This window comes from Syngnathus typhle, linkage group LG10, assembly GCF_033458585.1.
Source record: "Syngnathus typhle isolate RoL2023-S1 ecotype Sweden linkage group LG10, RoL_Styp_1.0, whole genome shotgun sequence".
Taxonomy (NCBI): domain Eukaryota; kingdom Metazoa; phylum Chordata; class Actinopteri; order Syngnathiformes; family Syngnathidae; genus Syngnathus; species Syngnathus typhle.
In genome coordinates, this window is record NC_083747.1 from 4,191,505 (window position 1) to 4,216,404 (window position 24,900).

Sequence of the window (24,900 nt, forward strand, 5' to 3'; positions counted from 1 at the left end):
CACCAGAGGATGTCAGCGTGTCATACCCAGGTGACACCCATGGGCGGCGGAGCCGCTTCCGTACCAGCGACCCACGAGGACGCGGACGAGACGGACTGACATGTGATTGGTCGACGACGTGCGCGCTCCCGTCGTCTCCTCCCGGTTTTCCTGGCATGACCTTTTCCCTTGGCAACCACTTCCTTCCTCCGAGCATCCAACGGCCATCTTTAATCGCAAGTCGCCCATCGAAAAGTTATTTTCTCGCATGTAAACACGGTGGAAGCGGATCGTTTGTCAGCACCGAGGACGAGGAGTGCGGGTTACTTCTCTCCGGACACCAGCCCCTCCCCTGAAGCGAAAAGAAGGACCGAAGCGGGGCAGTCGCGTTCACAATAACGTACGTGTGTTTTCCCCCACGCGGCGTGAATGAGCCGAACCGGTCGCACGCACACTTCTAGGCTAGCCCGGCGTCCTGTCCTGTAAACTAAAATGTGTGGACGAGTAGGGTGTTTGTTTGATAGCGTGTTGTCTTCCGGGTAGAATCCAGCAGGTGGAGCTATGTAAACATACGTCATGAGTTCTTGTGTGAATGATACACTATGCGCGCGCACGCAATAACAATTTCGGCCAAATTTACTTTTGGAATTATGACAAAAATGTGTGCACTGTGCTCGTTTTTGTGAGTAGTTGACTAAGTGCGACTCATTTTTCTCTGATTCAAACTTCAATAGCAGGTAATGACGAATAAAAAGTTCCATATCACAACACATCACAAAGCAAAAAGGAAATTTGAACTCACGTTTTGTAATCGTTGTGTGTCTTGTTGCAGGAAGGATGAGGAAGAAGCAGACGGCCAAGCAGAGGAAGACGGAGGATTCTTCTGAGGTGCAGCAATTTGTGGTTGAGAAGATCACTCGTCGTAGGATTGTCAATGGTAGAGTGGAGTACTTCCTAAAGTGGAAAGGCTTCACGGAGTAAGTATCGTTTTTCCTCAGTGAACAAATTATATTATTCGCACAACTCACTTTTGATGACTTTTACACTATATCTAACAATTTTGTCTGTGTAGTCACTGTCAAATCCACTGATGTGCTTTTGCTTAAATATTAATTCACATTGTTGCAGTGTCGCAAATATAGCATCGCTACACGTGCTTCCCTTGTACCATGTCACTTCCTCATCCTCTATGAAATAAAAGCACGGCCCGGCTTTCCGTTCCAACAATAAGTCGTACAGAAAATGCATTTATTTCCAATCCACGTGACTTAAGGTCACTCATCCCTCTTTTTATTCATTCTGGTTCCAGTGCAGAAAACACGTGGGAGCCTGAAGACAACCTAGACTGTCCTGAGCTGATTGAGGAGTATCTGAGAAATAGTTTCTCGCAGCAGAATGAGGAAGAAGAGCAGGAGTTTGTTCCGAAAGAAGAAATGATGGATGAGACAGAAATTGTGAGTGTGTTGTCTGGAGGTGGTCATGTTTCCACCTCCTTACAAAAAAGAACACACCTAAATGTGATCAAGGTGACAGTTTGTAGGAATTTTCCTGGAATTGTGTTTGTATGATTATTTCCAAGAAGGTTTTTTCTGTTAACAACACTTTTGTTATTGGAGAATAGTCAGCAGACTTGAGTTAGAGGCATACACACCACATCGTCTTTGTCAAAAAGAAAGTTAGCCGCTTTGTTCTTGTTTTTAGAATGAATTCCTCTTTTATGAGAACTTAAAACCGCATTCAACTCATTTCACCTTATGTAGTCCCCACCACAGATACACACACAGCCCTGCGGTGATGATCCAGACACCCTCGCAGATCTGAGCGCTTACCCCGAGCTTGAATGCATCATTGGCTCCACGGACAGACGAGGAGAGCTCGTGTTTTTAGTCAAATGGTAAATTCACTTCCTTTTTTTAAATTGCCGTTTTCACAATGAGTAATTGGAGATTTTGTGTTGGTTGAATGACTGGAAGCGTGCAACCGCGAAACTGAATTCAGGGAAGTGATGCGTTAAGTTGGGCCTTGATTTGCCCCTCCCTTTGCTAATATGAAAAAAAAGTACACAATTAAATAATCCACAATAAAATTAGCTCTTCTGGGATTTGCAGTAATTCATTTGATATAAAATTTTAATTTTTTTTTTTTTTATTCGCGGCCACAGGAAGAACTCTGGCGACGTGGCCCTGCTGCCAGCCCACGAGGCGAGCGCCAGGTGCCCGCAGGCGGTCATCGACTTCTACGAGCAGAAGCTGACGTGGCACTGCGGAGATGACGAACAGTGACGCGGGCCGTCGGGGGATCGAGGTGAACCTACGCTGTGATGTTGTGATGTTTCCTTTTACCTCTCTTGAGCGGCGACGCTCAGCTGACCTCAAGCACATAACGGACGCTAAGCGCGACCGTTTTTGCAGCTAATTAGCCTTTAGCCTCTTTTCGTGTTATCATGTAGCACACCCTATCACTGTGGACTGTTGGTATTATTTTTGAAGGTAGTCGATTAATGTTTCTGCTCATTTTTTTTTTCCTCCAGTGTGTGTTGTAGCACATTTTCGCATTAGGTAGTGAACTGGCATCTCTCAATTAAATCTATGGTCAGTGGAGCAAGAAGAAATTGTTTTATTACTGAAGAGGTAGCTGCAATGTAAACTTAACACCTGTGATATAAAGCGGAAATCATCTTGTTTGAATATTTAAAGCAAAAGTAGTTTAGGAACAATGACAAATGTGCTGTACTGGATTAAAAATAGGTTTATGCCACTGTAATATACTTAAGTTACCACTGTGCTGTTTGACTAGCAGATGCTCAACTGCGAGTTGCGTTTTTCAACTTAATAAAACACTGGCATTGAAATGGAAGAAATAATTTTGACTATAGATAAGCAAAGGAATTGAATTACATTTGATTCTTTTCATCGGTCATGCGTGTGTGCGCTTTTTTTTTTTTTTGCTTCAAAAATTATTTTCACATTTGTGTTCCTGTTGCCACACTTTTTTGGGTCATCCATTTATTTTAATGGAAGTGTGTTGTGTTTATGTGAAAGCTAGTTCCATTACTGTGTGGCTGTTTTTCAAAGTTCCTAAAGCTTTTAAATAAATGGAGTAGAGGTTTTACTGATTAAAACCACTGGGGGCAAGGGTTAAGTGCAAAATGTACTTTGTTACTTGTTTTTTCTTTTCTGGTTGTATCCTGTTAAGTGTATTTTGTGGCTGATGTTTTATTCAAAATTGTTGCCCATCTTATCTCAAATTAGCTGCTTTGTACCAAATATTTTATTCCCTTTTTTTTTTTCTTAAGAGATTTTGTTTATTCAAACCGGTGCTGTTCACCACAGAGCAAAAAAAAAAAAAGTCGCCTTACTGCCCTTAGAGTTGTGCACAGTTTTTTTTTGCATACAATCTCCCAAAAAGTTCAACGTAGCACTTTAGATGTCATCGGTCATTTCCTCCTCACGTGCGAGGGACATATCCTGTTCTGGCACGCTCGACCTAACCTTACACCTCCTAACAAAACACACCTACTCAACTACTGAGCCGCTCTTACCGCACGTGTGTGTAGGGATTGTAGATCTGTGACGCGGCAACGAATAAAAGATTCCTTGTGTGACCTTTACTCTGGGCCATTTGTATTCTTTTCACGCGCTTGCAACCGCAAAAATCTGGACAGTTTTTCAGTAGCAAATTTACACACTAATATTTTAGCACCATGTGGTACTGGGGCAAGTTCAGGGTTTGTATTGGGACTTTTGGGGGGGGTTCCTGAAAAGTGATAATTTTAGAGGGATCAGGGTTTGGCTCAATGTCAATGACAAGACAATGCAAATGCTTGTGTTGGAGGCTTGTTTTGCTACAGCGGCACCAGAGGGCAAAATGGGAGGAGCCAATGGGAGTCTTGTGACTGACTATCAAGCATTTTGAAACCTTTGGCCTTTTTTTTTTTTTTTTCAAACAGTAAAGCTGAGAATAAAACCCTCCAGCTCACAGCTATTCACAACACAATCACATTCATCTGAAACACAAACACGTTGCGACATGTCGACCTGCCGGAGAAGGAACTGACTTCCCCGATGAACTCAGGTAGGCCTGATAGTTAAGCATTTCATTTTTACTCATTTGTTTTACCTGGCATTATACTTGTCTTTTTGAAGCTGAGCAATAACAAACACTTGTATGGATTTTCCCAACGTGTCATGCAATTTCCTCTATTTGCTATTTATTTAAAACAGCTTCCCTTTTCCCTCACGGCCAGTACTCCCGTTTCAGTCCTCCATGCAGCAGGTGATAAGCGTGTGGGTTCGAGACCCGCGCATCCAAAAGAATGACTTTTGGCATGCATACATGGACTATGAAATTTGCTTACATGTAAGTAAAGCAGCTTTTTTTTTTTTTTTAATCAGCCACAAAATATTTCCTGTCAATAACTTCTTTACGCCTTTTAGACAGACAGTGTGTTCTTCACCAAGAAGATGTCGTGCGTGCGAAGGAGGTTTAGTGAATTCGTGTGGCTCCGACAAAGGCTGCAAGCAAACTCCATGCTGATGTGAGCGGAAATGATTCAACAGTCACACAGCTTCCGATGTTGTCTGAACTCAGTTAAAGGGTCTTTTTTTTTTTTTTTTTCAATTGTCCTTGTCAGGGCGCAACTACCGCAGCTGCCCCCAAAGAACCCCTTCTTCAGCCTGAATAACGCCCAGCAGATCTCTGAACGCATGGCAGGCCTTCAGAGGTTCTTAGAACAGTAAGCATTATCATATAAATGTTTGTTTTTTTTAAATGCTCTTTTTTTCAGTTAGATGTATTCTTGGGATATTGCGAGTAAAATGAGGCCGGGTTATCTCAAGTTTGTTTATAGAACAGGTTGAAACTGGAAACTCACTCAAAAGTGCAATTTAAATAAATGACTCGGTCGTTTCGTTTTTTCATCATGCTCTTATTAAACGGTCAATGGCCAGCACTAAAATGTTATTATCCCATCATTTAGGATCCTCCTGAGTCCTCTGCTGCTGTCCGACAGCTGCCTGCACCTTTTCCTGCAGTCGCAGCTCAGCGTGGCCAAAATGGAGGCCTGCGCCGAAGGAAGGACCCAATACTCGGTAGCCCAGGCGGTGCAGTGCTGCGGCATCAGGAGGTTTCTATCCCAAGAGGACTTGCAGAAGGACTCAAACATGTCCGGCGATTCTGATTCAGACAGGTATCACATGACATTTTGCACCCTCCTGAAGTTTCATATCGATTTTGATAGATTTTTTTTAATATTTGTGGATTGGTTTTTACTTTTTTTGCGGTGTTCAGAGTTAGCCTAGCCCTATTGTCAATAGCAAAACTGTTCTACTTAAACTGCTCCTCTCACTTTAACATAATTCCTTGGCCACAATATTTTTATATTTGGCCTGAACTAAAAAACATGGTTGATTTTTTTTGTGTACATGATGACAGTTATTTTAGGGCTGTTATTGCACAACTTTCCTTTTTCTCCACGCTGCCCTGATGTTGGAATTAACAAGTTTATCGATCTGGCAAAATTATATCGCTAGCCCCGACATCTGCTGGCCAGACGCGGAACTGCAACACTTTAGATGCATGGTGCTACCCCTTGAGTCTGACACCTGTGATTAAATTGAGTATTGCTCGGCACAACGCTTTACATTAAAAGCTGTAGATTTAAAAATATATATATATATATATTCTGTTTATATATTTTTTTAATTCTGCTAATGCTAACAAACAAAAAAATACTGTAGCAATAACCCAAAACAATACATCTCACCATGTCTATCATCAACAACACAAAACGAAAAGTAATCTCCCTTGTTTGTGTTTCAAGCTCCGAGTGCAGAAGTTCCGAGTGCCAATTTAAAGAAGATTTGGAGTTAAAGCAGACTGCATCTGATCACGTAGGATCCGATCAAGAGCACAGCATCTGCTCGTCTCCAGATTCTACATTACATCATCGCTCGGTGAAATACTGAGAGTCAAAGAACAACGTTAACTGTTACTTTGTGAACTTTCCCCCTATTATTTCCTTTCGTTTCGCTGATGCTGATCTAAGTAAAAGGTACTCAGTCCTCATTTCAACTGTTTACATGTATGCTGGCCCAAAAAGAAGGTACCAGAAGGTGGCAGTGTTGTAACATCCATCTCTTTTAAGCACATCTCGTGAATGTGCAGCATGTTGTCTATATTTACTTCATAAACAACTATCACATATCACAGTTCTTCGGTAGCCTGACTTCCAGATATGTAAAGACGCGTCTCACAGTGACTACTTTTATTAATAAGGTGTGACCCGAGCAGAGTTAAGACTTGTCAGGTGGGACCGTGGGAGGGACTGGTGGGAAGAGTACTAACATGAGTTACACTGTCTTGATGGCATTTGCATAAATCTCCCCCCCCCCCCCATCCCTTCACTTCACTTCACTTGCATTATATGCTTCTACATGTGGAGTTACTGTATGCAGTGTGTGTTCATCAGGTAATTAACACTAAACAGGATGAGGCTAGTGTGACATACAGTATCTGCACAGCTAATTAGATAAGATCGGCGCTCATTACAGATTCCGAGCAGGAGCGGACACAAAAAAAAACGTAAGTAATTGAAAGGATGGGGGTAGGGGAGGGGTGGGGGTCATCACCTTAGAACACGGCGGATGGGTCTCAAATTGAAATTGGCCCAAGGATGTGTGGACGGGAAGTCTGCTCATGCACGTCCGCTTATGATAATGTTTTCAATGTGAGGGGGAAGGATAACACATATATTTAACATGTTTTTGTATTTTGACGTGACCCCATGATTTTAAATGAATTATCCTGTAGGTATCATAAGGATTGTTCATATCAAATATGTTGTATTTTATTATGTAGATAGAATTGATATTCATCAAATAAAATAATCTTTTGAGTTTCCTGGAAACAAATGAGTATAAGTATAATTCAGTTGTATTTATTTCTCCTGGAGCTGGTAGTACTTGAAAATTTATTTTATAACATAATTTTGCATGAACAACTTCACAGGTTGTCAAATTGTTCAATAAATGATTTTATTGCATTTAGCATTTTTATCCAAACACATGATTTGTTTTGTTTCATATTGACTACTGCGTATTTGGGAGATACAGTACAAACTTTGTCGTCAACATTCCATCAAACCATCTATTTTCTTTCCCGTCTATTCTGCCCAATGTCTCATGTGAGTTGCACCTTGGACTGGTCGCAAAGTCAACAATTCCGTCTTACATTCACACCATCATCGCGTGTTAACCGAAGCCACTCGCCTGCAACAGTCCTATTGGACCTATTCAACATTCATATTGTCCAAACATAATTACAAAATATTTGTAATATATGTGCCTTAGCGGGCACTCAAAACACAGTAAAACGTCAAAACAAATACAAATCAAACATCAATTACTTTTGGAATGTGCTCCACAGATGATTTTTGAATCTGAACTAGAAAATATAATATATTGTATTTTTTTATTTTTCTCCAGAGTACCTTACTAATTTCACAGATTTATTTTTCTGCCAGCCTGCGTAAAACATTAGAAAGAAGAGACTACAGAAACTATGACCTGAGGGTGTAAAAAAAAAATAAAAAAAAAAAGCAATCACAGAAAATTGCTGCCTTGTGATTGACTGGCAACCAGTCCAAAGTGTAGTCGGCCTATCGCCTGAAGTCAGCCGGGATAGGCTGCGGCTCGCCGTGACCCTGAGCTGAAAAAGCGCTATAGAAAATGGACGGCTGGATGGATGGATGTGTTATTGCAAGGTTTCTGATAGGAAACTCATGACTATAGATTCTTAAAAGATGGGGCTGCTAATGCAAGAGGGGGCTCCATTCCTTTTCATCATATAGCACTTTGTTGCCAGCAATTAAAGATATAATGTTAGGTGAGGTTAAGTAAATCACACAAAGATTACTCCACAGTCCCGGCGATGGCCAATAAATCTGCGCGGCATTAAGAGCTTGTTTCTTTACTTAAAGTCTGAGCGATTAAAACGTTGCCGGTGTCAGTCTGACCTGTCCAGCGGCATCGACCACTTCCTTTAATGGCGTATGACTGCGGCCCCTCGGCTGTTAACCTTGAGCCGAGGTGGCCTAGCCCGCTGCCATGACAACACAGACACCTTTAAACCCAACCCATCGATCTGCTAACAGCTCCTTGCTTCATGTTGCGTGACCTCCAAGAGGTCAAAGGGAATTAAAAAAAAAAGAAAAAAAAGGGGGGGGGGGCGGGGTGTAATTTTACTGCAGCTGGCTAAGACCACAGTACAACTATTCAAACAGGATATAAAAATCACATTTTTATCACTAGAGCAAATACGTGAGGAGAGCAAACTGTAATTAACATGCTCGCGGTTTGACAACAACGCCGGATGGAACCTTTGGGGGACGTCCGTCTGCCTCCGAGAGACCCGTATCGTCTCTCAGGCGGGCGACTCAAATCTCAAGTTTGCGATTTCACGCCCGTCTCGCCCTTATCACCGTCACCGGCCCGGCCAAAAATCCATTTTATGCGCGGGAAGTGTGTTCAAACTCCGCCGTAACATTCTCCGGTGTGCTCCCCAAGTATTGAGGGAGATTCGCTCCAGTGGAGGCAAATTACAGATAAATCAGTGGCTGCTCATGCATTTTAAGTGCCACATTATACACAATCCATTAGTAGCCATAGAAGTTAAGCATGACTTGCGATATTAAATCTCCGTGACCGAGACTCTGTGGAAACAGTCGATATGTGCCAATAGATAGGAGATGAGAGCAAAGGAATGACGCAGGGATGAGACGCTTGCAGTCCAAATGATAATGGGCCGGGCAGGCGAGACTGATGTGTCGCTTTTGTTATACAGCCGCGCAATCTCATTCAAAGTGGGAGCAAGCTAAATGGTGTGGAAGTCTAGGATTAATTAAATTGTTAATTATACTCCACTCGCTTCGCAATATTTTTTCACGCTATCTCGCTTTTCATGCCAAAACTGACCTTTGACTTGCAGCCGGCCGCAAAAATCGGCATGACGGGGCAGCCGAGATGAGTTAACGGTCCTTGCGAGTCAGCTACTGCTGGCGGCTTTTGTGTGCGACTGCAAAAGAATTCAAGAAATTAAAACCGAGTACTAAAAGTTCAGCAAAACACAGTGGTGCCTCGAGATACGAGTGACCTCACTTTCTAGTTTTTCCCGCATATGCATTTAAGCTAGCAATTAATGTAGTTTGTCATATTTCGATCATTTAATAACAAAAAGTAGTTTCAAGTTGTTTACCACACCAAGTTAAGCTTATTCTCAAACCTAAGATAAAACATAAACAACTTCTCCGCCAAGTGCTGATTAAATGGCGCTGGTGCATAAATGTCGCAATTACCCGTTGCTTCCTTCAACACTAGCCCGAGGGTAAACTGAGATCTTACAATAGCTTCACCGTTCGCCAAAGTCTGGTGCTCGATAAAATAAGACCCGTCGTCTTCAGAAGGGGGTGGGGGGGATGATGGATGAGAAGAACCTTGCATTGAGACGGCATCTCTGCACTCACAGGTTGCTATTTATTTATACTTTCCGAAATGTTCATTGTGAAATATGGAGTAGCACGTGAATGCTGACAGGTGCTGCCACTGAACGTGGACAGCAAAGAAAGAATTTAAGACGACAGTGCTTATTTATGCATCACTGCGGAGCATCTGGTAGTACGCTTGGACAGCCTATTTGGTAAGCTACTAGCAACGTAAAAAAAATAATAAAATCACAAAAACATGTTATTAAGTAAAACAATTATATTGTACTTTTTTTTTTTTTTTTACAAAAACCTTGATTATTTATTGCAGCTCTTTCTGGTGCGTGTGACTTTGCCACCGGGTGGCAGTATAACACAGTCATGAAGACCAACGAAAAAGAGTTCTTAGTCGTTCTTTGCAGAGGATAAAGAAAAGATGCGTCCATGTATTCTTTTACAGTAATTGAATATCTTGAAGCTAGCAAAATCTCCCAAGCATGTTACAAAATCCAATCTTCAGGGTAAAAATTATTCACCCAACCTCAGGTAAATTGGGTTATCCCCAATCTGCTCAAAACCCACAACCACCCAGGGAGTAAGAAAAACAACCTAGTATTTCTCAGTATGATTAAGCCACACATTGTTCCCCAGAAAAAAAAAAAAAACCAAGCAGAAGATTAAGAAGTGCAGAAGAGCACGACGCAAATGCCCATCTCACAGCATTCAAGTAATAAAAGGCTGCGGCGAGCTCAAACAGCACTTGAAACATGAGCATTGTAAAATAGCATCAGTGCCTGTGACGGCTTCTACTCATCCTTATTTGTGTCTTGACACTGGGGAACATCCCCTCCGCTGTGAATAACACCCCCGTCCCGACTAATGTCTTGTTAGAGATGAGGAACGAGTAGAGGTGGAGCTCTTTCGGTCCGAGCCACTTCAGTAAATGTTGAGACAGCGAGAGGACGAGAGCGGCTGCGGGAAGGCGATGGCGAGAAAAGAATGGAGGTGTTAGAGGGCACCGTCTCCGGAGGCCTGGGCGCTTGGCTGCCAGCCTGCGTAAATCAGCGGGCAGCTCACGGCTGCAATGAGGTAGAAAATAAAAAAAACATAAAAATGTCCGAGTGAAATAAGAGGCAGGGGGAAATCTTTTATGGCGAGCCTAAATTCTCCTTACTCTGCAGTAGATCCAGCGGCCAGCTCAGCTTGTCTTTTCCAAAAGCAATTCATCATGCCACTGTCTGCATGGCCACAAATTACTCCAATTACCCACCTGCTCTTCATCTACCACACGCATGACCTAATGAGAATCCTAAATTCACAGAATTATCAGTAATGGTGACTTAATAAGGCTGTGTCACATTCCTTGATATACTTGTACAGTATCGTGACGGCCAATGGCAAATAAGTGTGTTTTAGAAAAATGGATTCGCTGCTTGGATGACTTTACTCTGCACTCAGCACTTGTGGAAAATGGGGTTTTAGTCATGGCTTGGCTCAGACCTGACCTTTTTTTTTCCCCCACTTCAAAATATTAGCACTGCCGCATTTACTCAACAGATCAATCAAACACGCAACAGCAATGCACGTGTTAGCTGCGCACTAAATTAGCTCGGGCTAGCTTGGCAGCTTGAATAAATACCACGCCGACACTTAATGAGAGTAATGACGAGCTATTTGCTTTTTTAGTGGCTGGTAAAGCCCCGCTATTCGATCCTTCTTCCTTCCTGGGTATCGCGTCTATATAAAGAAGCTGACATCGAGAGTGGAGTTCACCTAGAATGCGAGGCCACTACAAGAGGGGGAAAAGATGGCAGCGCTTGGCGTACTAGAGACTGGCAGCTGCAGAGTGGCGTTGAGCTGCAACAGTGCCCGGAGGCTTGTAATTACACTTAGAGCATCGGTCGCATCACACTGTAAACTATCCGGCCTGGGGTCGTTACTCAGCTCACTAACTAGTAGAGTAAATCAGAGCTCTGGCCTCATATTAGAGCCCCAGGCACAGAGTAAACAGAGGCAGAGTATGGAGGCTGGAGCCTAGTAAATAACCAATGGGGAGATGGAGGAAGAGGGGGCGAAGCGTGGGAGATGTTTATAGCAAGTGGACAAACACCTGTCACACCCATCCGACTGATTTATCCTGAGTGACATGGCAGGAGATAGCTCTCGTAGGCGTGACAGCTCGGCAGGGGTAAAGCCGCACTCTATGAAATATGGAATCGTGTCAAAGTACAGTGAAAGCTCAAGCTAAATTCATCTACTAAGATAATCAGTGGAAGACCAGAACAAAAAAAAAATTCTTGGGGGTTCACCTGACTGTCGGGTAGCAAAGATCGGCAAAAAAAAAAAAAAAAAAACTGCTTTATGCAGTCATAATAGTTAAATATTTCTTATCCTAAAAAAAAAATCATGAAGGATATTAACAGTGTCCTTCAAAACAAGCTGAATTTGTGAGCTACATTTGAAGGAGGCTTCAACTTGTGCAGCCTTTGCGCAGCCTTATTATACAAGCTGCCTTTAAATGCACCCACAGGTCTCTTTAAACCATTTAAAAGCCTCCCCCATTGTTAAAAAGAAATCCGTAGTTACAAGAAGACAAATAAGAACAGCACACCCCGGAAACATGAAAGCAGGTGGGCGCAGTGCTCTAGGTAAGAAACGTTTGTCTTTCATTAAACGTAATCATAAATCATTGAGTTAAAGGCTCATTTGGGAGCAAGGTGGTTGGCGATCAATTTGCATGCCTTACAACTCCGGACATGGTCTGTCAGGACACGCCGGAGCTATTAACATTCTTCCATAGCGTGCTTCGACTTCTATTGAACTCTGCGGTGGATTTGGGAGTTTTGAAATAAAGTGGTGGTGCTGAGAGAGAGAGGAATTGTGACGCAAGAGATTTGCAAAAATAGTGTATTGTGGGTTTTTTTCGGAGAAGGGAAGGAAAATATTTAACTGAAATATAGAGGTTGCATCACATTCAAACTCAATTTAACCATTTATAGTGACTTTTTTTTTTCCGCTTCTTAGCAAAGAATTTGTGCTAGCACTGTCAGCTATTTCAATTTGTGTCATTTTTCAGTTCAAACCAAAGTTCATCCTTGGGTTCATTGGACGATAACAAAATCTCCTAAACACAAGTGTTACGGTCCGACAATTCCAAAATGTATATTAGGTGCAAACGCAACACTGTACATGTCTGAGGATAGCCACAACAGTTACATGCTCTGGTTTTAATGCTAAAAATATTTATTTTGAAACAACCCAGTCCCCACATTCAGACATCATCCACCTGATACCTTGACGGGTCAAGTGCCGTGAGTTATGTTAACGGAACCTGACCTCAATTAAAACGGGGCTGCTCTTGAAAAAGGTCTATGTGGACTTTTAGGGATGTGGACCAGCAGAGGGGCTTTAATGGAACACTGACAAAAGGCCAGTTGGGGAGGCGATACATTTGCTGTGAAATCCCAGACGATGGCACATAAATAAAGCTTTGGTGCTATTCCCGACAGAAAGTCTCAGTGAAGCCGCATGCTGATCTACTGTATGTCACAACGACCTGGTGAAAGTGTAGAATGTGAACAGCTGACAGCTTGGTCAAGATGAAGTCCCAGTCAGTGACCGGTGTAAAGCACGCCTTGAGCCCTATGCAGAAGCCTCGAGGGTTATAAGAGGTCAAGATGCATAGGCATAACATTCCATGAGGCTGAAACATCTCAAGGCTTACTGGTTTCCATGAACCCTATTCCACAAACATAGCTGACATGGTGCAGACTAATAATAATTATTAGGGCTGCAACTAATGATTATTTGTGCAATGGATTGATCAAGTTTTATTTAATTTTCCACTATTGTATTATAGTATATTTTATATATAAAATATATACTATATTTCTTTCAGCTACAAAAACATGTATTATTATTCATTTATTATTATTATTATTATTATTATAGCCAACTCGCCAAAAATGGACAATGGGACAAAATAGTATTAAGTATTATCTGTTCTTTTTCAGATCATGGAAAATAGCATTTGAGTTTTAAGTTACCTATGTTGTCGTCATCTTTTACAGCGCATTTTGTAATTTAAAAAAAAAAAAAAAATCTTTCCACTGTAGATGTATGGTCCTATGGTTTCTAACCTACTGTATCTACTAGATAGATATAGGCACATCTTTATGGTCCCAGGTATTAATTGGTGATGTTGTGGTATCATTAGTGTAATTTAGTGTGCTATAGATTCATGATGTGCTGGCATTTATCTCGGAAACATTTTATCTTGATGTTAAATTGCAATAAAAGAACCTGTATATTCCCAGAATATGGCAGACTACATCTAAACGGGGGATGGGGGTGTAGTTGACATCCATTAAGGAAATCCATTATTGTCACATAAAAATGAAAGGCAATATTTAGTCTTACTTGCTTCTGGCAACCATATTCGGACAGTAAAAGAAACACGCTGGGGGTAAATATCAAGCCAGGCATGTTGAAATCCTGATTTACGTAGCAAAACAAAAGTGTTGGCTGATGTGACCGCATTACGTATTGTTGCCACACATGTCATTTGATGATCTGTGCTGACTGAAAATTCCATTCGTGCCTAAAACAAAACGTTTCCCCTCCACCTATAAACACAACATATTCAATAATTAATTATGGTAATCGACGAGAGCTCCAATCGGGAGAGAAGCTTCACCGTACAGCAAAAGATCCAAGAGCGGGATTTATGTCGCTTTTGAATGTCACCCAAAGGACGCCGGGCTCGCCCATCATCGGGGAGGAACAAACCCCAGACGCTGGAGGAAAGATGAAGGGAACGCTGACACAATTCCCTTCCCAGTTTGTCACAACCTTGACAAAACCTTGAGCGGGCCCAAAAAAACGTGCCTGGCTATTTGACTCAGGAAGGCAGTAAAATGATATGTACAGTGTGTGTCTAACCTCGGCAAGAACGCGCCAAGCAAACGCTGCCTCGCCCGCTGTCAAACGGCCCCTCGGAGGGCGATAAGCGTCTGTGCTATCAGAGTGCCTGTCTGCCTTATTAGTGCACCTCAGGCACACGGCCCAACCGGCCATCTGGCACGCTGTGATCGGCTGCCCGGCAAACTCTCTCGGGCGCCGTAAAACACACTCAGACCCCTTTGAAGTACGCAGCAAAAGTGCTGACTGAATCAATGAATCATTTTATTACAAATAGATACATATGTATTTATCGGAAAAGTGACTGAGCGTCTCATATTGAAAGTCTGTGTCCAGCTATGACACTAAAAAGGGCAAAGGTTACGGCTCGGTTCGATCTATAAGCTTCACAGGGTCTCTGTTGCCACCTTGTGGTATAATTATAGGGTTAAAACGTTTTACCTAACTTGAATGGCCCCTGCGACTTAGTGGAATGAGAAGTTATGAACCGCAAAGATAAAGGTCAACAACTGAATTTGAAGATATGTAAAGTATGTTTTTAAATGGACGGGACAATTGAATGTACAAAAAAAAAAAGGAATAAAACAGCTACAAATTACTTTTTTTTTTCTTTTAGGGAAACGAAGGCTGCAGACAAGTACAAATGTAAGAATATTAACAGTGTGAAATGTTCAAATATAAAAATGTCATTTGATAATGTGAAAACATATGAAAATTATTATATTAATTATAATATTAAAACACTTTGGGGCCCTAAAAATAAATTTACGCCACTGCCTAAGCACCCGTGGAGAATACATTTGATGAAAGAAAATGTGGAATATTCGGGAAAACAATTCAGTCAAATAGTTGTAGATCTCAGGGGCTATGGAAGTGCATGCCAGTCTATTTTAATGAACTAAGCAAAATGATTACCGGTCTGATCCACTCACAGGCTTGTATTTATAAAGCATAGAGTTCCAGCAGGTAGTCTCTGGGCACAATTCCAATATTTCCATTTTTCTCTCCAACCCACCAACCATAGCTTTGGTATTCCTGAAGAAAGACACATGCAAAAATCATTCAGGATGAGAAGTCACCAAGAAACACTGAGTGTACTCACTTTTTTTTTTCTTTTTTAACACAGCTTTCGAATTTAAATTATGTTTGTGGAATATGAATTAAGCAAAAAAAGATCGACCCTTTTCATCCATCTCTGGGGATGGCTATTTTTTTTCGTAACCCTTGGCGACGACGGAAAATGACACCACAGTGCCGAAAAGGGGGCTCAGGTAACGACCATCATGCCTTGCTTCTTTTCCGGGTTTGGTCACGTATGTAACTGATGATCAGAATACCGTGTTTAGTGTGCTGCTTGCCGGCGCATGGAACAGATTGTGGAGAATTTTTTTACGACTGGATTTCCCCTTTAAGGACCTGAACAAATCACGCGTGACCTTCGAGGGTCCACCGTTTCGACATTACCTTGCATCGTCTTCTGCTCACCATCACATTTCCTCCCGACTGCCAGATTATACACACATCAGCCTCACTGTACGTAAAAGCCATCACGTATAAATCTGTCACGGCAAGGCAAAGTAAAAGTTCCTCCGAGTGGCGGTTAGCATAGCGAGCTGCGTGGACGATACTGTGGAGACAGGTCTCGCCTCTTTCTTTGACCAAGAGTCTGACCTCACATCAAAGTCTTGGCCGGGACATGAATCAACACTAGGAACGGCGCAGCAGGGCGGAACAGGGACCTGCATCGTGTCTGAAATCCAGATCGGACCACTTCTGTATTCACTTATTGAGTGTCCAAGAAACAAAACAAAGTCATATTAGTCTTTCTCCACTTGTTTCTGCTGAGCTTAACAGCAGCCATTGCTCCAAGAAAATGTGTGGCTCATTTGGGAATATTGGACTAGCATTTTTCTTCGTCCAAACATGTGCCGTATTGATTGAAAATATTGGACTTTCTCTACAGAGAAGATTAAGAGCCTGTCACGCCATTGCCAGAAAAGCAATGCGATGACTCTGGCGTCATCCCCCTGCTGCTCCCGGGGGCACCATATTAACATGATATCTCGGGATTGCCGTTACAGAGAAGCATTGGCCTGCACTTTCCAACGAAAAAAGTTGGACCATCTCAAGGTTTTCTGAACAGACGTCACAACCACTATTTGCTTGTCACATGATAAAAGTGAGGCCTCTTGGTAATAAAGCAGAAGTGACCTGTGTGTGTGGGTGTGTGGTGTGTGTGTGCAGATAACAACTTCCTGTCACTAGCCTTTGAAAGTGGCAACACCTCATTGTGCAGTTCGGGCTGACAAATAAGTCGCACTTGAGTGGGTGCGGGACGCAACATGAAGAGAGACAAACGGGCTAACGGCAGGCTACGCGCGGAAGCCGTGCTCTGCGAGTAACGCCGCCTTGTCGTTTTAATACCTACGGCTAAGGAAACAACCAGTGCATCTGTTTACAAGCACATATTGGATAGTACGTGTTAAACGGCGGGTTAATGTAGGTTACAGTAACATCACACAGCAGCAGCATAACGCCGGGACAGTGTTTACATTTTATCAACCATTGCAGCCACTTAAAGGAAGTGAGACGTTACTTTTCTCCATTAGTTTTATGTGCTGTGACTTGAACCGAGGAGGAGGAGGGGGGGGGGGGTGTTTGTTGCGGCATATCTGGACAAAAGCGAATCCCCCCCCCCCCCCGCCCTTCTCAGCCACAGTCGGGCACTATAATCAACACTCAGGTCCGACTGGGGGGTCCCGCAGCTGTAGCACTACAGCTATTTCTGAGCTGAGGAATGGGGGAGGGATGGAAATGGAGAATTGGGGAGGGGAGCGTGAGTGGAGCAAGGAGTCGGTTGTCCCTCCCGCTGCAGCCCAGACAGGTTTTATGGTCATTGGCCTCGCAGTGGGCCACAACCCCCAACACCAAGGTTCCAGCTAATGGCGCTGGCAGTCCGAGTGAAAGGGCAACTTGATTCTTGGCCCTTTTCCGCACACAAAGAGGGGAGTCGTAAACAAGCATTTGGCCATTGAGCACTGGAACGTCTGTCTGCTTTGTTTCGTTTTGTTCCTCGCACCAGTGAAAGGGACATCATTCGTTTTGGTGATCAACACAAACGATTGACACTGTCAGTGGGCAACAAAAGGAACACTTGAGAATTTCAACTCGAGAAAATGTTTTCTAATTGTAGAAAAAGAAAAAAATAATCTAATTTTTCATTTAACACTGCATTAACTGCTGGAGATCATCAAGAATAACCCTTTTAGGTAATATTACGAGTAATCGGGTATCAATATGTCATATTTAATATCACTTCAGATTGCAGTGGGGAACAACTGCAATCAGACATTTCTATTTAGTTTAGTGACATGAGAAGGACAACATATTAAAAAGCACATTTGATGCAGTGCATCTTGTATAAATGCACCTGTACGAAAACTAGGAGCAAAATTAAATGATCTACTTTAATGCAGTATGTAGTTGTTTTTTTGGGGAGTGGGGGGTCTCTTTGGAATGATTGCACGCAACGGCCACTAGATGGCAGACTAGACTACAAAAATGCCCTGGCAAGCTGTCAGCAAGACTCAAGTTAGCAACATGGGCCAAGAATCCATCCAGCTACCAAGGTCAGCATTTCACACATAGGGCTGAAATTACTTTCATTTTTTGCCCTCATAATTGTGCTAGATGCAGCATAAAGGAACAAAAAATGATCTCGTTTTGTCCCACAAGGTCCTCTCAGTCCTCCACAGCCTCTTAGCTAGCTGACAAGCCTCGGAAATTGGACGTCTAGCACACGTCCTCGCCTGTTCTGAATAGCGTGTCAGACCGGGCCTTGGCTTCCCGAGAACACACATTCCTATTTGGCGAGGTGAGCGAGGCGTCTGATAGGTGTGTGGGCTGAAGGCAGCAGCGGAAGTGCGCTGAGGCGGCCCAGACGGACGCGATGGAACGGTGCGGCGAGCCAACAGCACTAAAACAGTTTCCGTCGTGACACATCTAATCCCCATCAAAGCGCCTGAGGCTGACTGCGGCCCGTTCGGCCTCCAGCTCCAGGCAGCCGGCCAGGTGCTGCCAGTAAAGGATATCAAGAAGCAGTTCCTCCCAGGGCCTAGGAATAACTTCGTTCAGGTGGTCCTGCCACCTCACTCAACATAGCTGTTGAGTTTGTGCATTAATAAAAATACCTACATTCTAGGTTTTAGACAAGGCAGGTTTTCATTACCTTGCTCAATATATAAATGGTGTCTCCGCGCTTGAAGGAGAGTTCATCTGGGTGGTCCCCGACACAGTCCCATATGCCTTGGTAGTAGTTCTGGAAGTCGCTGCTTGTTTCTGAGCACATCGAGTTGCAAAACAGGACATAAACACCAAGAAATGAATCATTTCAAGTTCAATATTTGATATATGGAGCTAATAAAAACAGCTCTTGTTGGAACAGGAAGTTGGTCAAGAAGGTTGCGATTAAGTCCCAGGATTGCGTACTTGTAAAACTTCCCCAACAATTGTCGCTTCTCTTTTTCTGTTGAACCAACGCAAGTGCGGCACTTAAAGATTAATGTCGAGGGCCACCCGATGCCGTTTTCTTCCATTCAATTTGGCATTTTATATCTAATACAGAGCAATGATTCAATTGGGAAATGAACGTGTATAAATAAAGTTGTCTCGTAATCCTCGTAGTGCCGTTTTGTCAGCCCCTCGGTTGTCGATCAAACGGCACGGTAGGCACGGGCCAATTTTTTAATTGGGCTTTGGGCCTCGTGAGCGTGCCCCCACCAATTCCGCACCAAGTGACAAGGAAAAATGAGCGAAAAAGCATCCAAGCCATTCTCTTGATCTACGATGCCGCGTCTGCTAGATAGCCAAAAAGTTTATTTCTGTTGTAAACTTTTATCATGAATCACAAATGATTTGTGTTGCTTCAGCAAATTTAAACAGCTGCGGGAAGACAAATTGGAATTATAGAAATTCACATTAGACAAGAGGACCCAACGATTCTTATACAAAACTGCCATCGTTTATATTTTGGTAGTTGGGGAACGTTGTTACCCTAACATCCCCTTCTAGCTAGTATTTATGAATTCAAACAATATACGTATACTGTTTTTACCTGGGAGCACTTCATAAATGTCTGTATCTGGTGCAAGTCCCACATCGTCATACGTTTGTTGTTCCTCCTCCTGCACCTCTTCGTCCTCTTCTTCTTCTTCTTGGATGATACCAGACTTATCTGCAGATACATTTGCAAAGTATAACTTCAAGAAATCCATAATTAGCAACCGTAGTCGTACGGCAAACCTTTCAAAACGAGGTCTATGCATTTCACCCATTCCTTTGCCTCCTTCACCGATGCCGCACAAAACTAATCAAAGGACGGGCAAAAATATGGCAGTCAGACAAATTATTCATCTGACGGAAACAAACACTGAATTCATGAATCACAAAAATGCTCCGCAAGCAAGATGTTTTCATCTTAAAACCTACACATTTGAATACATTTTTATGCAGCGGTGTCGAATCAATGAATACATTTCAGGAAGAAAAATGTAATACATGCATATTGGAAAAAAAGGGGACGGCAAATGTTCAGCACCTGATAGACTCGCTTGTCAGGGGCCGAGACTTCAAAACAGAAGTCCTTCTTGGAATCTTTCCGTAAGCTGGTGTTCATTTTGACAGTGTAGCCATCGATGCTGAACTCGCCTTTCTGCTGCTTGTCTGTCACACGGCAACAGCGTCACTGTCAACATTCCTTTTGTGTCACTCCAACTGGGGATGAATATAGAAGTGATACCTTTCTCGTTGCCGTAATAGTAGAAGGTGCGATAGCTAAGAGCGCACCATCTCTTCTGCCACTCCTGGCCGAAAAAACTGTGATCTGTCAAGAAGACCAAACGACTTAAAATAACCACATACAACAATTCACATTTTAAAACTTTCTGTTGACTTATCATTCATGTTTTTGGAATGTAACTTGGATTGAGCAGTGTGTTCATTTAGCTGACCACACACCCTTCCTGCGTTTCTCCAGGTATCCCGACATGAGAATCGACTGCAGGTCTTGGGCCGCCATTGGTGGTGACTGCTGCGACCCTGAAAGAGAGTTTGGAGTATTCAAAACTCTTTGATGAGTAGAACACCAACAGATGGGTTCTAACATCCCCAGAATGAGATGATGGTTGTCAAAAAGTTCCGGCACATCCACTGGGGGGATTTTTTGCTTCCTCGCTGCACTGTGCAACTTCAATGCAAATGTTCAACTGCTGTGTCAAAGTTGCTTTGTGTGAACGAGACGCCATAAAATTGGCAGCTGGTTACGGGCCATAAACCCCCCTCCCCTCTTCTCCTCCTCTGAATCACCACTTCACTTGGACTTCCTTGACACTTTATTTTGATACATGAACAGACACAGATCTTTGGCCACAATATTAGGTACACCTGTATGAGGATGGGATCTAAAGCATGCAAGCATATTTTGGATTATTATTCTGAATCAACTTTTTCTGAGATCATTCTAATAACTGAGGGGATAATCAGTTAAATAATAGATCCTAAAAGTATTCCATAGTCTTAGCATTAATAGGAACTGTTTAGTGTATGTGAAAGGTTAAAATGAGGGTCATGACGCTACAGCAAAAAAGTAAATGGGCGCTATTTCCCTGGATAAACGAGGGACAAAAATACAAAATGGGAAATGTGCAATTTCAGAACATTACGTTAAATGAAATAAAAAAAAAAACTAGAATTGACTCTTCGGGCTGCTAGTCACATGCTGTTTCTACCATTGATAGATATAGGACAATCAAACGTAGAGTTTCCTAAGAATACTAGAGTAAAGGTTATGCTTTGAAGGGCACAGAGGGTTAAATCTATGTTGATGTTTTTCTCAGACTTGGTACTTCAGTGTGTCTACGAGCAATAAAACACTCTTGCGCAGTAAAACAGGTGGCGGGAAAAGCAGTTACGCTCTCAAATGTCTTCCCAAAGTGGGTTGCCAAGTTACAGTTGGAATGTCTCTTTCACTGTGACTCTCCAAGTCACTTTGTTTAAAGGAAAGTCTAGCGAATAGCTCGTTCAGAGCGCTTTTACCCTCATAGGTTTCATCCTCCCTGTCGGTGCGCTCGGACTGCAGCGAGCCTGCGTCGTTGTTGCTGCTGCTGTCCGCCTCCTCCTCATCTTCACCTGAGTCCTCTCCACCTGAAGGAGGACCGCAGAGGAGAAAACTGGCCACGTCATTGTTGTGGTTATAAAGCAGGGGGTCAAACTTGGTTTTATTGCAGGCCACGTGGTAGTCATGGCAGCCCTCAGGGGGACAGTGATAATAGTGAAACCACATAAATGTACTGTATAATGGCTAAGGGGTCGTAATAGTAAACCAAAAATAACAACTCGGGTTAAAGTTCATGGTTCGCTATAATTCACTGCAGATGCCGAGCTACAGCGTGTTTGTTTACCAACAAGGTGTGTGGCTAAAACATGAGGCAGTTCTAGTTGTCAGCTTTTCATATTTCATAACTACACCTGCATTTGGTTATCATTTCGATAGAACTTCTCATCATGACAGCATACTACTCCTCGTTAATCCATGAAACACTTAATTAGCTAGTCCCTCAGTGAACATGTCTGAATTTCCACCATGTCTATTTTGAATCCACTTATGTGTTGTAATGTAAATTACAGCTGGTCTTCCAGCTCCCTTCTAAGCAATTTACCTCACATAAAATCTTTTTAAATGACACATCACACATTCAAATTATAGCGGAAGAGAAGGCGGCTAAAATCACGACCCATATTACATACATATCAATGCAGGTCATTTTCCAAATAAAAATAACTTACTCTTTTCCTTGAAATCCTGTGGAAAGCTGTTTTGAAGAAAGAAGACATACTTTTAGCATCATGGATAGGATATAAAACAGATAGAAGAATGCATACCCTAATTTGACCTCTTTAATCCGTTTAATGAATGCCTCTTTCTTATCTTTCACCTTCTTGCTTAGATTTTCCCCTTTCAGGCCATCACAGAGGAAAGTCTCAAGGTCTAAACAATAAAAAGGGGGAACAAATTTGATAATATTTGAGTTGAAGAGGTAAAAGAAATAACACAGGTACGCGTTCGAACTTGAAGTGACAGAAAAAGTAACAGAAGTTATCATCCATATTATAGCCTCTGCTTCCTCTTTTAGAGGCAGCCTGGAGTGGAGAAGTGCGGTTTATCTCAATTTCTAAATAACAAAATGGCAACATCTTAAAAAGGACGTTGTCTTGTCTGTTTAAAAAGTGTTTTTTTTTTACCTGAAATGAGCGAAGTTAGTTCTTCGGGAACAGTTCTCATTGTTACCGCCGTGTTGATTTGAGCAAAGAGTCCAGCTGGAGGCAAAGGTCACGTGATGCGGAAGTAGTGGCGAGTTAAACGGCTCCCGCGCACAAGGCGGAAGTGATCCGTGCAATATTTATTAGCGGGCACACGCACGCACGTACGCACGCACACATGCACGCGCAGTGACGTTTATGGGCGCTGCGGCCTTTGTGTGTATGCAGACGATAAACGAGACAGCTACTGCCTACTTGATGCTTTAATGGGGCTTGACGCACTATTAAAGTCACAGCACAATAGCGTTGTCATATTTTACATTGATTCTTCATAATATCACGCTGGGCTCCTGGCACATGTCACGAGCAAATGGAGGGGGAGGGGACAGTTTAGTTTATGATGTTTACCGCAACATTGTAAATCCAAACAGGGATTATTGATAGGCAGAAAGGTGTTCCTCTTTTGATAGCGGTAACATCCCCCTCACAGCATCAATAAAATGCTGTGCATAGTTTTACACCATCGTAAATCTGCTAGGAAAAGTTTTTCTCTTTTGGTTATCCTTTTATCTATACAAGAAATATTCAAATAGATTTTAATATGATTACCCAACAAAACTGAATTTCCGTACTGTTTGTCTGCATTCATGACATCCACAAAAGAGCTGACTACTGAGAGTATTCAATACTAATGTTCTTTATTGAGTTTGCACGGATGCATGATGGAAGTGTGAGCACATCTGCCTCAGAGTTAAGAGGTAGGTTCCAGGTTTGATTCCCAGGCTTGCAATTTGCATGCTCGTGTTGGTTTACTGCTACTCCTGTTTCCTCCACATTCCAAAAGCATGCATGTCAGGCTCCACAAAGACTCCAAATTGCCCATAGAATGGTCTGTATGTGTCCTGCGATTGGCTGGCGACCAGTCGGGCGTGTATCCCACCCCAAGTCAGCTGGGATAGGTTCAAGATCATCCGCTAGCCTAATGAGGCAAGCGGTATTAAAAAATGCATCATGATAGTAGCTTGATGATTATGGTTGTAGTTTACAGAAATGATGATGAATTATGGAGTGACAGGCCCCATTCATTCCACAGTCCAGGTGAAGAGAGTCTTTGAACTACTCGTAATGCGAGTTAAATGTCATTGCACCTATTAAGGCAGTGCTTCTCAATTATTTTCTGTTACGCCCCCCCCTAGCAAGAAGAAAACTATTCGCGCCCCCCCTCCCCACCGTGACTATCCTAACTTGTCTTGTAAGTCGTAAAATGTTGCACTGTCGCAAACGTGACAGAAGTAACAATGAGAGCGCCACTGCCCCCTGCTGTAGTAAACGCGCAATTACACTTTATTCTAGTACTGCCAAAAAAAAAGCCTGTTCCCCAGGGTCACACGCGCCCCCCCAGGAATAGCACCGTGCCCCCCTTGGGGGGCGCGCCCCACTATTTGAGAAGCACTGTATTAAGGGGATCCGCATGTGAAGAACTTATTTGCGCTCTCTTCTTTTGACTTTGTAAGTTAGCTTGTTTAGTCAACACAATATGATTGAATCATATTTTACTGTACAAAAATATTGTGTCACATACGGTTTAGATTTATCCTCAAATTCTCTATGTGCATTCAAATCATGACCCCCTCCTGACCTGGCACTAGTTCCTCCCTGCTTGGAGAGGAAAGGAGAGACAGCTTGACCTTTCACCCGTGTGCTGTGTGCGCTGGGTATGTGTGCACATTTGTGCGTAAGCAGGAAAATCCAATTGCATACGTTTTGTTTACTAAAAAGACAGAGCTTTGTTTTGAATGGTTGCTTAGGAAAACATTTTTAATTTGCAGATTTCATAATTTAATGATAATACTTGATGACCAAATTATTTTTTAAGTGACCACTTGTTACTCAAACCACTCAGATGATCAAATCATCTTTTCCTACTGAAATGAATGCAAATTCCATAATCCATTGCAGTACTCCTGAAAAAACCCAAAGGACATTTTTTTTAATGTGTTTTTAATCATAAAAGATAGCACTCTACAATAATATACATACTGAAAAATATAATATTAAAACAATTAAATAGAATGGCAAAAATGAAAAACATTTGTGCATAGTCAATGGACATTGTGCTGCTCTTCCTGCCTTATCCACTAGGGTGCAGCATAATACATTAAAAAAAAAACTAAAGGATTGTTTTTTTCGTTTCATTTCAACGTCCC

At 42.5% G+C, this 24,900-nt stretch overlaps 4 protein-coding genes across 11 annotated transcripts in view; 2 read left to right on the forward strand and 2 right to left on the reverse strand.

Annotated features, from left to right (window-relative positions):
• Positions 1-923, reverse strand: part of osbpl3b (oxysterol binding protein-like 3b) — a 37,359-nt gene extending 36,436 nt beyond the window's left edge. For both annotated transcript variants that reach the window (XM_061288692.1, XM_061288693.1), the window contains exon 1: positions 782-923. The gene's annotated coding sequence lies outside the window, so the exon portion shown is untranslated. The remainder of the gene's footprint in view (positions 1-781) is intronic.
• cbx3b (chromobox homolog 3b) lies at positions 102-3,589 on the forward strand. 2 transcript variants are annotated; one of them, XM_061288920.1, is made up of 5 exons: positions 102-379; positions 812-956; positions 1,289-1,433; positions 1,740-1,873; positions 2,141-3,589. In XM_061288920.1, the coding sequence occupies exons 2-5, from the start codon at positions 817-819 to the stop codon at positions 2,259-2,261; spliced, it is 540 nt and encodes a 179-aa protein (XP_061144904.1). In that variant the 5' UTR covers positions 102-379; positions 812-816; the 3' UTR covers positions 2,262-3,589. The 2 variants fall into 2 exon arrangements, with proteins under 2 accessions (XP_061144904.1, XP_061144905.1); XM_061288921.1 differs by lacking the exon at positions 102-379 and adding an exon at positions 427-716.
• Positions 3,590-3,892: 303 nt separating this feature from the next.
• Positions 3,893-6,183, forward strand: snx10b (sorting nexin 10b). Of its 3 annotated transcripts, none has more exons than XM_061288909.1 (6): positions 3,893-4,053; positions 4,203-4,338; positions 4,416-4,516; positions 4,613-4,714; positions 4,958-5,167; positions 5,801-6,183. In XM_061288909.1, the coding sequence occupies exons 2-6, from the start codon at positions 4,246-4,248 to the stop codon at positions 5,943-5,945; spliced, it is 651 nt and encodes a 216-aa protein (XP_061144893.1). In that variant the 5' UTR covers positions 3,893-4,053; positions 4,203-4,245; the 3' UTR covers positions 5,946-6,183. The 3 variants fall into 3 exon arrangements, with proteins under 3 accessions (XP_061144893.1, XP_061144892.1, XP_061144894.1); XM_061288908.1 differs by having other exon boundaries at positions 3,896-4,053; positions 4,226-4,338; XM_061288910.1 differs by having other exon boundaries at positions 3,899-4,053; positions 4,240-4,338.
• An 805-nt stretch (positions 6,184-6,988) lies between these two features.
• skap2 (src kinase associated phosphoprotein 2) lies at positions 6,989-22,827 on the reverse strand. 4 transcript variants are annotated; one of them, XM_061288875.1, is made up of 12 exons: positions 22,676-22,827; positions 22,316-22,421; positions 22,220-22,245; positions 21,470-21,577; positions 20,393-20,473; positions 20,175-20,258; positions 19,974-20,098; positions 19,679-19,742; positions 19,491-19,610; positions 18,606-18,715; positions 15,310-15,412; positions 6,989-9,051 (listed from the first exon to the last, which is right to left on the reverse strand). In XM_061288875.1, the coding sequence occupies exons 1-11, from the start codon at positions 22,713-22,715 to the stop codon at positions 15,320-15,322; spliced, it is 957 nt and encodes a 318-aa protein (XP_061144859.1). In that variant the 5' UTR covers positions 22,716-22,827; the 3' UTR covers positions 6,989-9,051; positions 15,310-15,319. The 4 variants fall into 4 exon arrangements, with proteins under 4 accessions (XP_061144859.1, XP_061144858.1, XP_061144861.1 ...); XM_061288874.1 differs by having other exon boundaries at positions 15,293-15,412; XM_061288877.1 differs by lacking the exon at positions 6,989-9,051 and adding an exon at positions 9,489-10,429.
• Positions 22,828-24,900: the final 2,073 nt, after the last annotated feature.